The sequence below is a fragment of the Pinus tabuliformis genome, chromosome Q, assembly GCF_031772625.1.
Source record: "Pinus tabuliformis cultivar Carrire ecotype Pingquan chromosome Q, CPIR1, whole genome shotgun sequence".
NCBI lineage: Eukaryota > Viridiplantae > Streptophyta > Pinopsida > Pinales > Pinaceae > Pinus > Pinus tabuliformis.
The window spans coordinates 1008543904-1008556450 of record NC_142296.1 but is presented as its reverse complement, the minus strand read 5'-3'; the positions used below and the strand labels follow the sequence as shown (position 1 = coordinate 1008556450).

General features: G+C 37.0%; 1 protein-coding gene across 1 annotated transcript; it reads left to right on the top strand.

The window, feature by feature from the left end:
* The first annotated feature begins 5778 nt into the window (after positions 1-5778).
* LOC149222902 (cysteine-rich receptor-like protein kinase 44) lies at positions 5779-9139 on the top strand. The gene is made up of 6 exons (XM_089383186.1): positions 5779-6777; positions 6873-7012; positions 7116-7326; positions 7434-7668; positions 7796-7946; positions 8045-9139. Exons 1-6 carry the CDS (start codon positions 6714-6716, stop codon positions 8342-8344), a joined length of 1101 nt encoding a protein of 366 aa, XP_089239312.1. The 5' UTR covers positions 5779-6713; the 3' UTR covers positions 8345-9139.
* Positions 9140-12547: the final 3408 nt, after the last annotated feature.

The following is a 12547-nucleotide window of genomic DNA, read 5'->3' as shown; positions in this document are numbered from 1 at the left end:
CATTTGAATCATGTCAAGCAGACTCTAGATGTTTTGAAAAAGGAGAATCTCTATGTTAAGCTCTCAAAATGTGAATTTGGCAAAACATCTTTGAATTATTTGGGTCATATTGTAGGGGTGGTGAATTGAAGATAAATCCCTCTAAGGTTGCAGTCATTGTAAACTGGCCTAAACCCAAATCTGCTACAGAAGTTAGAAGCTTCTTAGGAGCAGCACAGTATTGGAGAAAGTTTATTTTTAACTTTTCCTTGATTGCACCTCCCTTACATGCTTTAACAGGATTGAACAAAGTGTTTTAGTGGGGAGGCAAACAGCAAAAAGCCTTCGACACCTTAAAAGAAAAGATTAGTACAGCACTAGTACTAGCACTGCCTGATATTCAAAGACCTTTTGAGATTGAAATAGATGCCAGTGACTATGCCATGGGTGCAGTGTTGATGCAGCATGGTAAACCCATATGTTATCATTCTGAGACATTTAATTCTGCGGTAGTTAATTATCCCACATATGATAAAGAATTGTATGCATTAGTACAGAGTGTGAAAAAGTGGAGACATTACCTAATGGGCAAAGAGACAGTTATACATACCGATCATCAACTACTTCAATATTTGCACTCACAAAGTAAGTTGCAGCAATCAAGACACTATAGGTGGATGGGTTTTCTACAACAGTTTCATCTTGTCATCAGATAAAAAGGGCATACACAATAAAGTTGTAGATATGTTGTCCAGACCAATCATAAGTGCATCTACTATACTTAAGCATGATTCAGTATTGCAAGAAAGCTACATTGAACAATATGCTCAAGATATAAATTTTAATTATGTATATGAAACTTTAAGTCATGGCAAACAAGTAGAAGAACTGGATTATCATGTTAAGGACCGACTCTTGTATCATTTTGGAAAGTTATGCATTCCACAAACTAAAAGATTAAAGATAATTCGAGAAGCACACACTTCTCTAATGTCAGGTCACTTTGGTGTAAGTAAAACAGTTGCACAGCTGCAAAGATTTTGTTATTGGCCAAAAATGAATGATACAATTTCTAGATATGTAAGAGGGTGTACTATGTGTGCTAAAAACAAGCCCAACAATAGAAAACTAGGCTTGTACACTCCACTACCAGTTCCTTCTCATCCTTGGGAAAGTGTTTCCATGGACTTTATTGGAGGACTGCCTAAATCTAGAAAGGGTCATGACTATTTATATGTTGTTGTGGATAGGTTCAACAAAATGTGTATTTTAATACCTTGTAACAAACAGATTACAGCTGAACAAACTGCAAAGTTGTTCTTTCAGCATGTATGGGTTAATTTTGGATTACCCACTTCCATTGTATCTGATCGAGATACTCGATTTGTTGGGAAATTTTGGTCGAATCTGTGGGAATTGATGGACACCATACTGAAGAAGAGCACAACCTTTCATCCACAAACAGATGGCTAAACAGAAGTGGTCAACAAGACAATGATCCAATTGCACAGAGGCTATTGCAGCAAGCATCCCAAGCTTTGGGATGAACATTGGTGTTATGTGTAGCATGCTTACAACTGAGCTAAACACACTTCTACACAAATATCTCCTTTTAAGACCTGTTTTGGTTTCACACCAAGGTCTCCCTTGGATTTTGTCTTTGGTAAAGACATAGCGGTTGATGGACACAATGATGTGGACAAGGCAACCAAGTTCATTGAACAAATCCAAGAGATTCACCAGGCAGTACAAGAACAGCTGGAAAAGAGCCAAGCCAAGTACAAGGCAAGGCATGATAAGCATCAGATGGAGCATAGTTTTCAACTTAGTGATCAAGTCTGGCTATATATCAGCAAAGACAGAATGCAAGGTAAAGGTAAGAAGCTGAAGCCAATAAGGTATGGACCTTTCAAGATACTTGAGAAAATTGGTGAGAATGCTTTTCGCCTTGATTTACTAGCTTACATGCACATCTACTCAGTTGTTAGTGTAGACAGCTTGAGACTATTTGAACCTTCATTGATTGAAGATATCGAAGAGCAGAGTCAATTACCTTCTATTGATGATCTGTTACCTGAATATCTCGATGAGTTGTAGGAAGATACAGTTTTGGACAGGGAGGTGAGAACTACGTGCAGGGGGGATGTTGAGTACCTTAGGATTGGACTCAAAGGTTCAAAACCAAGTAGTGCAAAATGGATAGAAATTGGGCAAGCAAGAAATTTATACCCTCACTTGATTGATGCTTAAAAACCAACTTTTGGTGGTCCAAAAGCTTTTTCAGTGGGAAGGTCATGATCCGAATTGGATCCTAAAGAACTCTCTAAGTTTTCATAACTTTGTAAAATTTGTGCCAAAGTTTCAAAGTCTTACAAAGGTCGAGCTTATCAGAAATATCCTCGAACAATTGTAATTTGTGAGTAGCGCCGAGCAACGAGGACCCTCGATCAAGCGCGCAGACCATTGGCCCATGGTAATGCGCGCTGCCACGAAACAGAAAAACGGGAAGTCTTTTTGAGAAACAAGGGAGGTTTCTGATATGCGATTAGCAACAATGAGCAAACCCCTTAGAGAAGAAAAAGCCCCGAGCGACCCAAACCTGAAAAGTCAAAAACCGTACGGAATTTGCCGATTCGTCAGAGGCGGGTCCCACACAAAAACTGACAGGATATTGGAAGGGCTTCGAGCGATAAGCGGTTTCAACTAAGTCCCGCCCAATGCCACACACTAAGTGCCACGCATCCGGCGGAAGAGAGAGAAAACCGCTCACATCGGACGGGTAAACGTCATGCTACTTACCCACCCGATATGAACGGAGACCGTAGGATCTGGAGGCTCCAGATCGACTGCAGAAATTTGATCCGATGGATGATTGGATTCAACGAGGTAAACAGGTTGAGTTATATAAAGGTTTGAAGTCATCATGAACGATGAGTTGGCAGAGGAATCGTGTTCGCGAGCAATCTGGAACAAACGGAAATAACGACCATTAAACATTTCCAAGAGAACTGACACTCAGTTCGTTACGAAACAAGTGGCCACCTCCCTGTAAGGCATTACACAGTGATGATGACGCAGAACAGAGGAATTCAAACGGACAGAGGCAGGAAAACCAGAAAGCCAGGAAGCGGAAACGAACAATCAGAAAGCAGATTGGATTTAAAGCCACGAACTAACAAAATCAAAGCAAGCAGTGAGAAAAGTGAGTTAAGAAAACTAAGAGCAGAGAACAGAGAGAAGAAACCGAGCTGACCTGAAGGCAGCATCGAGCTAGAGAGAGTCAGAGAGTTTGTGTACTCCAGAGAAGGCTTGAGAGGTTCAAGCGAACTCCTTTGTATATTCCTGTCATGTATGAGTCTCAGATTGGGCTCATACTACTGTGACCAGTAGAGGTCGAGTTTCAGTAAGGAGAGTCTGTGTACTCCAGAGACTTGGGGATCCAAGTACAGTCCTACTGATTTATATCTGCTATGTGAGACTCAGATTGAGCTCACTGTTGTAAAAAATCTGCTTTGAAAACATAATAGAGAGGCCACCATTGAAGGCTAGACCAGGAGACGTAACCCAGGAGTATTGGGTGAACTCCTTATTAAACTTGTTGTGTTTACATGTTTTCCATTATGTTTTCTCTAACTACTTCAACGTCTATGTATTTCGCAATCTTATCGATCCGTTGCATAAAGTAACATAGGCACATCCATGCACATGAGTCTGTAATACCTTTAATTCTTTGTCTTGGATAAATTCTAGATCAGGGAATCCGCCCCTTTAGCTATCACCACAGCAGGCCAGTGTACTCAATGAGATTTGAACTACGGTCTACTTACCGTCAAACCACACCAAGCACTCATTACTTTATTCTATGTGTCTTCTTCGGAGGGTTTGTCACAATGATTCTAAAATGGATATGCATCGCGATGGAATAGGAATGTAATTTCATGGGTTTATACCTAGAGTAAAATGTTGATGCCTCTCTACACGCTCAAGCAAAAACAAAAAAGGGTTTCAGAATTACATGACAGAGAATCATTAACACATTGAAATAGTTGTTTATTTGAAATTGATTTTGGGATTAATTATATAGAATTATTAGCTAGTATTCTATGCGATTAATTCGAAAGTCAATTTCAAATGATCAATATGGATCAAAAAAATATGAGATAAAAAAAAATAAAAAAAAAATGGTGTTTGATAAAAGTATGAGCCTAATGGTTAAGAGAATACAACTTGAGTGGACCTAATGGTTAAGAGCATGTGTTTTCTCCTAAGAAGTAACAGGTCAAAACCAGAGGGGGAGAGTATGTATGCCTTTGTAGGGATTTGGACTTGACAATACTTACAACATCTTTTCCATACTAGGCAAGGTTCAATAGTGTCTCTTGCCTTATATATATATAAATTTATGTGATTACAAATCTTGTTACATGTTTTTTTTATTTCATCATTAATATAATATATTTAAAACAAAATTATACTTTAGTTAATTTTATGATTTTTTATTTTTTGTTTTGGTAATGTGAAAATGTTTTTTTAATTTTATTTTATCATTAATAATAATATAATTTAAAACAAAATTATAGTTTAATTAATTTTATGACTTTTTATTTTTTATTTTGGTAATGTGAAATTTAGTATTAGGTATTTATATGGTTGCCCTAATTATGAGGTAGATAGTAAAGATTTAAGCTTGCTATAATCTTTTAGAATAGTCTTAGTAGTAGCCACAAATCAATTGAGATTTATATCAAAAAATAGTTATGCCTTTGCGGTTTATTTAAAAGTAGTTATGTACTTTTTACCCATTTAATTAAATTGATTAATAATGTCATATGAATGAGTGCTATATGGAATGAATTATGATTTTTAGGGACGTGGTATTAGTAAGCCATGGCACTGTAACAAAACCTTTTTACAAGCTAAAGATCTCGAATCATGATTAAGAATTTTGTTGTATGCTTTTATAATTGTATATATGTTTACTTCATATATTATTTTTTTATAATTAATAATAACAATAATTTTTTTTTTTATAATTAATAATTACTCTTCTTTGTAAATCAGTCCTGATGATGAGTTTTGGTCTAGACTCGAAATGTCGACAAATTAAAGAAAAAAACTGTGGAATATCCGAATTTAGATTCTCAAAAACCACACCCCAGAAATCTACAAACCAATAACAGTAATAATAATAAATTTAAATTAAACATATCCCACAAACAACAGTGTCATACACCAATTTAGTAATGAGATTAAAAAAAATGGATCCCTTATCCCACAAACAAGGGGGTCTCATATACCAATTTGGTGTATCCCTTGACGGTGACCTTAAATTTGAAATTGGACAATAATAATAATAAGATAAAAAAAAAAAAAATATATTAATATTTACATTTCCACTTAAATTTAAGTTTGACAAGACTTTATAACATCGGTTACATAGACTAAAAACCTTCCCTAAAATGATACCACGAGTAACAAAGCAAATGTGAACTGTAACCGTTTCCATTCAAAGTCAAATAACATTAAAAGACAAAAAAACTAAAACGACATTAAAAGAGAATAAGATTGAAACGTATCCATTTCATTTCACAGTCAAGCAGCATTAAATTGATGGCTCTCGCTTATCGTTATGGTTGATTGACTTTCAAATTAAAATGGCATTAAAAGAGAACAAGAGTGAAACGTAACCATTTCATTTCAAAGTCAAGTGTCATTAAAGTAATTACTTAAATAATTGAGATTGGGGTTCTCGCTTATGGATATGGTTGATTGACTGGAGCAGGCAAGCCTCCTCTTGAAGAACGGTGATGGCTTTGAAAGAATGAGAGAGAGTGGAAAATATGGGGGGCAGAGAGAGTGCTTCCGCAACTTTGAACTTTGAAAAGTTCAGGTCTGGGCATTGGTTTTAAGTACAGTTGCATTCCCCATTATTATAATTTATGGGTAATGCTTTTGAAGAGGAACCTGCTGTAAAGTAGATCAAGCAATATATATTGTATTGTTATTTACAGGAATTGAAATTACAATCAAACTGTATAATCCCAGAAAGGGGCAAAGCACAAAATTAGATGCAGCAGAGAGAGGTTACTTGACGTGGTGGGTGAAGTTCCATTTGCTGGAGGAGTCTGGCAGCTACTCGGGGAGGGTTTGCCCGGAGGAGGCCGAGGGTGGAGGTGGACAAGTACTATTCCCTCCAGAACCAGTGTCGAAAAAGGGGTATATTTCATATCGGGCCGTGCCGCTTCCCAACAAAGTTTGAGCTCCTTGCTTCTTAGAACAACATTGGTAGAGGTTAGTCCTTGTCAATTGCAAACAAGATTTGCAGTCTTTGACGGATATATCTCTCCAACACTGAACCAGACCATAAATTGTTCGAATAGGAGAATACTCAGAAGATCCTTCAGCGAATCCCTTACTTGCAGGAGCATAAGCTTGATCAGACAGGTGGGAAAGGAGATTTGAAGCGGTGGTACTTAAGCCTTTTACATTACTAGTACTAATATCATGTCGGTTCTCCAGATATTTGACGTTGGTGTCTAGTTTTGAAAAGAAGCTATAGTTCTCGTATCGCAGGAAGCACTTATCCAGCCATACTCAGCCGCCTACTTCCACGAGCCATTTGGGCATTTGTATGTATGAAATTGAAATTGAATTCAATCTCTGCAAAGCTTACCTCTTCTGGGAGAGCCGAGTTGGTTTGAGGGTTCTGGTTGGGAGGCGTGATTCTAGCTTTAATGGCCTGTATTTTTGTCATGTGGAATAAATTGAAATGGCGAGTAACCAGTGCGCAGAATGAAGGTAAAATCTGCACTTTGGGCCTCTGTTTCGCACGACCAAGCTTATGTTATCTCATAAAATTGAATCCTTATTCACCTTTTTTTGGGTTTACACAGAAAAACATAGAAGCGAACCAAAATCGATGCTACTGAAGCAGAATCAAATTATCTTCACTCTAGAAGCGCTCATAGAAGCAACGGATAATTTTGATGAGAACAAGAAGCTTGGAGAAGGAGGCTTTGGCTCCGTATACAAGGTATTTATGTGCTTCTTATTATGCTTAACAGATGAAATTGCGTGACTTGACGAAGATGAACAGGGGTTTTTCCATGGGTTGTTGATGGGGCTGATTGTTTCAGGGAATAACAGGAGACGGAAAAGAAATAGCAGTGAAGAAGTTGTCTGTAAGATCTGGACAGGGCAAACGAGAGTTTAGGAATGAAGTGAAGCTTGTGGCCAATGTTCAACACCGAAATCTGGTAAAGCTGCTAGGGTGTTGTGCCGAGCGACCGGAAAGGTTGCTAGTTTATGAGTATTTCCGAAACAAGAGTCTTGACACCTTTCTGTTTGGTAAGTCGGTCTGGACTCTTTTTGGTTGAGAGAGATGATAAATCTTTCATAAATTGAATGGCATTGGTTACTTAAAAGTTTTCAAATTTGGTATTTTGGAAATACAGATCCAGAGAAGAAGAGACATCTTGATTGGCATAAACGCTATAACATCATAATGGGTATAGCCCGTGGTCTTCTTTATCTTCACCAGGATTCACATTTGCGAATAATTCATAGAGACATTAAAGCAAGCAACATTTTGCTGGACGAGAGATTGAATCCGAAGATAGCAGACTTTGGGTTAGCAAGACTCTTTCCTGACGACGAGACTCACATCCAAACCAGAGTTGCAGGGACATAGTAGGAATATTTCCCTCTACCCTTCCCTAATTCAGTTTATGAACAGCTCACATTTATGTGCAATTGTTCAATTTAGCCACATTAAGAACCCTACTTATTTGGAGAATTTTTTCTTTGGAGTATGTAGTGGCTACATGGCGCCAGAGTATGCAATGCGGGGGCAACTATCCGTAAAGGTTGATGTCTATAGTTTTGGAGTGCTAGTCCTTGAGATTGTGAGTGCAAGGAAGACCAGTGATGCAAGCTTTCCCCATGAAATGCCAAGCCTACTAGAATGGGTATGACTTCAATTTAGGGAAACTTTTTTGTTTAGGTAACAGTGGTTTGAGATAATTAATATGTTAACTGTGTATGCATTTGCCATGATGTCCCGCAGGCATGGAGATTATACAAGCGAGGGTGTCTTCCAGATATGATAGATTCGACATTGGCCGAAACAAAGCAAGCTTTAAGATGCATTCAGGTTGCGCTTCTATGCACGCAAGCTGATGCAAGCCTCCGTCCAATCATGTCTAATGTTATATTGATGATCTCCAGCGCTTCCGTGACATTAGCAAATCCAACAAAGCCTGCATTTGTGCAAAGTAGTGAAAGTGGTTACAGAGGATCCACAACCAGCAGCTCTAGTAATGGGATTCATCATCAATTGTTGAGGCTTCCAGTTACAGCAAAATAAACAGATATTACTGAACTTCCACAGCCTTAATATTATTAAGGCTAATGGTTTTAACAACCAGGTTAACATCGAGATTCACTAATGGTTGAGGTTTTCATTACACCAAACCTTAGATATTATTAAACTTCCAGATGGAGAATTTCTAAATCTTAACATTAACATTACCGTTACCGTGAGTGGGGCAATCCAGCACCATCCCATATAATTCAATCAATGGAATCTGGGTAAGACTCTCATACCATGTTAGAGATTTTTCAATACACTAACACCTACAGACATGAAGATTTTTCAATACACCAACACCTACGCGCATGAAGAAACTTCCAAACCTGAGACATTATCTTGAGTAAGCGGTAGTCCCATGTTCCCAAAGATACAGTTAATCCATGTAATCAATTCCAAAGATGCAATGATTAATCCAACACCAACTAAAGATGCCAAAACTGTAGTGCAACACCGAGCGCGGTAATTTGCCACCACCAATTAAAGTTGCAAACAGTTAGTGCAACACCAATCACGGTAATTTGCCACCGCATCATATGTGTCTACTGCTCCTCTATTGAGAGTCATTTGGTCCCTTCCATAAATGATGTCACCATTAATGAATTGGACGCCAGGAAGACACAAAATCTTCAGGGCTCATGGTAAATAAAGTGGGTTTCAGAAGATAAAAGCAATTTAATGGATGTGAAAGTTGTAATTAACATCCATTGCTTGTGCACATGTTTCCATTAATAAAATTAAAGTCAGGGCAAGCTGACATTCAAGGTTCAAAATTCTTGTTGTATAAACCCTTTTTTTAACGGTTAACAGGATGGCAAAGGTTCTTGCCATTCTATGAGGAAAATAATTACTTGCAAGTTTGGTTCAGTATGGTCTTATTATTGTCATCCTCATTATGGTCTTATTATGTAGATATATTAGGTAGATATACTTGGGTCTTTTTGGTTCATGTTTTTGACAATTTTGTATGTTAAATTTAAACTAGTGAATTATTGAATAATTCATGTTGCTCACTATTTGTGAGTTATTGAAATTTATTTCATGGCAACGTTATAGTTTCTTTCAAATATATCTGGACAATTATAAATATCATAAAGTATGATATATGTGTTTTTATATTTTATATAAAATCTATGTTATTTATTGGTAATTGTTTCTATTTATCATCGAAGGAGAGACCAGAGTGAATATTTTTATCTTGTTATTTTAGATTTTAAAGCCCGTGTGGAGCCGCTGAAGGCGTTGAAGGGTAGCATTCGGCGTAGAGCTAGAGTCGAGGAAGCCGCGATTTGTTCGTAATTGAAAGCCGCAATTTCTTCACAGAAATCAGCAAGCAATACTCGTGTTTGTGAAACTATTTTACGGGTATTTCTCTTTATATTCCTAAATGGATTCTGCAAGTTCTAGTTCCTCTGCATTTATGGGACGATTTGGTTCTAAGCATTTAGAGAAAATTCAAAATGAAGATGAATTGCATAGTGGTTTAAATATTTGTTCTGAAGAAGAAACCCCTGCAAATTCTGCTCTTATAGAAAAGGAAGAACCAAATCCTTCTGTCAATTGGAGACTTCCTCCTGTATCTCCTTCTGAGGTTTACCGCGGATTAACTCCTTTTAATCTCCGCGCATACAGTCAAATAAAGATTAAAGAAAAATTCATAAAGACTGAATTAAATCTCAATACTATGATAACAATCCCCATGTTTGAAATTCGCCATATTCAAGCAGCCCGCAAGGTAGGTTATCAGTATGCCCATCTAGGGATGGTGAGAGTCGGTCTAAATGCACTCCATCGAAAAGGCCAAAAAGCCTATGTTTTCTCAGCCCTCTTTGATAATAGATGGTCATCCTTTACACAAGCCTTGATAGGTGGGATAGAAACAAGTTTGTCTGATGGCCCTGTACAGTATGATGTTTTTCCAGATTTTTCTGTTGCACTTGATGATGTAAATATTCTACAGTGCTTGACTCTTGGTATACAGACACAAGGCTATGAGAATTTTAAGTCTAAATCCAAAAATCTAGCCATATTCTATATTACTTGTATTCGGTTCTACAATACTACTATTCCTACAGTTCTGCATACTCCAGACAAGGATGATGGAAAAGTTACTCTTATCCAATATGATTCATCCTATAACCCATTTGCCCCAGTTTCTGTTTCAAGAAAGCATCTATGTCCCCCGGATGATTGGGTTACTAACTGGAAAAAACCTGCAAAAAAGATAGTACATGCTGCTCAATCTGTAATAACCGAAATGGATGACAAAGTTGTCACAAGATTTCCAAGATCAAATCCTTCTGACACTGTTGTCACTTCTATACCTACTGTAAATACAAATCCTTCAAATATCATTCCTTCTGTACAAAATCCTCAGCAGATCGTCATTGACCCTGCTGTTTTTGAAGCCTTAAAAAATCTGTTCAATAAGCCTTCGTCTTCTCAGAATGCTTTATCTTCAGTTTGTGACCATCCTCACTGTTCAAAGACATATTGTCAGTTTTCAAATGACCCTCCTAACCCTCATGGAAAGTCATCTCAAGACTTTCATATCAATATGATCAAGTTTATACCAGCTGAAGATTCAGTTTGTTCTGATAAGAGTTATACTAAAGTTGCATTCTTCAACCCTTGTGAAGAAATGCTTGTTCAGTCAGTCAGCCCAACCTCTACTTCAGGTTTAGGTTTTGTACATTCTTCTCAAATTCCAGAATATAGAAGACATCCTATAGACAAGATTCCAAAGTCTGTAGAGATTCGTTTGATGAAGAAATCCTCTCTTTTCTGAAAATCTTTAAAGGAATTGGCCCTTATGACCCAACTGATCCTTGGAAAAAGAAAATGTTCCATTGGGATATTTTTACTCATGAAAAAGAGCATCTCTATATGCAAGAAATGTTGCTACAAGAGAAAAAGGATCGCAGGAAATTTAATGAGCAAAATAGTGAGTCATGGAAAGCCTGGATGACTATTAATAATCAGTGGATATCATTCTATGAATGGTATTATCCTTCAATTAATCAAGTAGAAGATGCCTTGATGAAATCCTTCAGAAATCAAGCAAAGCAGAAAAGATTGAGTGATCCAGAAAATTTTGTTGATGAAAAAATGGCTGAAAATGTTGTAATAATTCCTTCTCCTCTAAGGATTCCAGAGTTTGATCCAAAAATTCAGAAAATGATAAGTAAACCAAACACCCCTAGAAATTTGGTTTATATCAGACAAAAGGGAGAAGAATTAATAAGAGAAGTTTGTTCTAATCTTAGAATAAACATGATAAGATCAGGAACCCCTGCAAAGCATAAATGGGAACTCCTTGATGGAAATATTTTTGAGACAGAAAATGATTTTCCTCCTTGGAAAAATATGGTCATTAGAGGACAAGATGGGAAATTGTACAAACTTTTTCCTTCCCATCCAGATGATCTAAATTCATCAGCCAAAGAATTGATAGCTGCTACTAATTGGACTAATCTTGCTTTATCCAGCCTAGAAAGATTTGCTAAAGCTAAATTTGATAATTTAGAAAAAGAAAATAGTGAAATGAAAGCTCTTCTGGATAGAATTTTGCAAAAGCAAGATTACAATACTATGTATCTAAATGAACATGTGAAGACCTTGGCTGAAAACGATCAGACTATAGCACAGAGTCTTGACAAACTGTCTTTAAAAACCAAAAAGCAGATGCATGATGTAGCAGTTGCTCATGGACGAGAGATTGTTAGAGTCAATAACAATCTAGATTTTATCAAGGGACAAGTGAAAACTGTTTCTTCAGATTTAGCTACTTTGAAGAAAAAGCCAAATACCGAAAGCTATAAATCTGCAACTTTATTCTCCAATCCAGTTACCACAGTGCCCTATTCTATTTCTCCTTATGTGGAAAGTTTAATCAAAACTCCAAGTACTATAAACTTTCCTCCTCCAACTTCTTCTCATCCATACTCTTTATTTGCTAATCCAAGTTTTTTTACACCACTTCCAAAGTCAGTTTCTAAAGTCACTCTCGGTTCAAAGAAAGAAGAAGAAGACTCTAAAGAATTCAAAGGAAGTTTTTCAGAGTTCTTTGCTTCATATAGTTATGATGAAGAAGAAGAAAAAACAGATGCAGCAATTACCAGTGTCAATAAGATAGATGATACACCTAAACTTGAAGAACTAGAAAGCTGCATAAATAATTTCTCTCAGCAGGATAAAGAA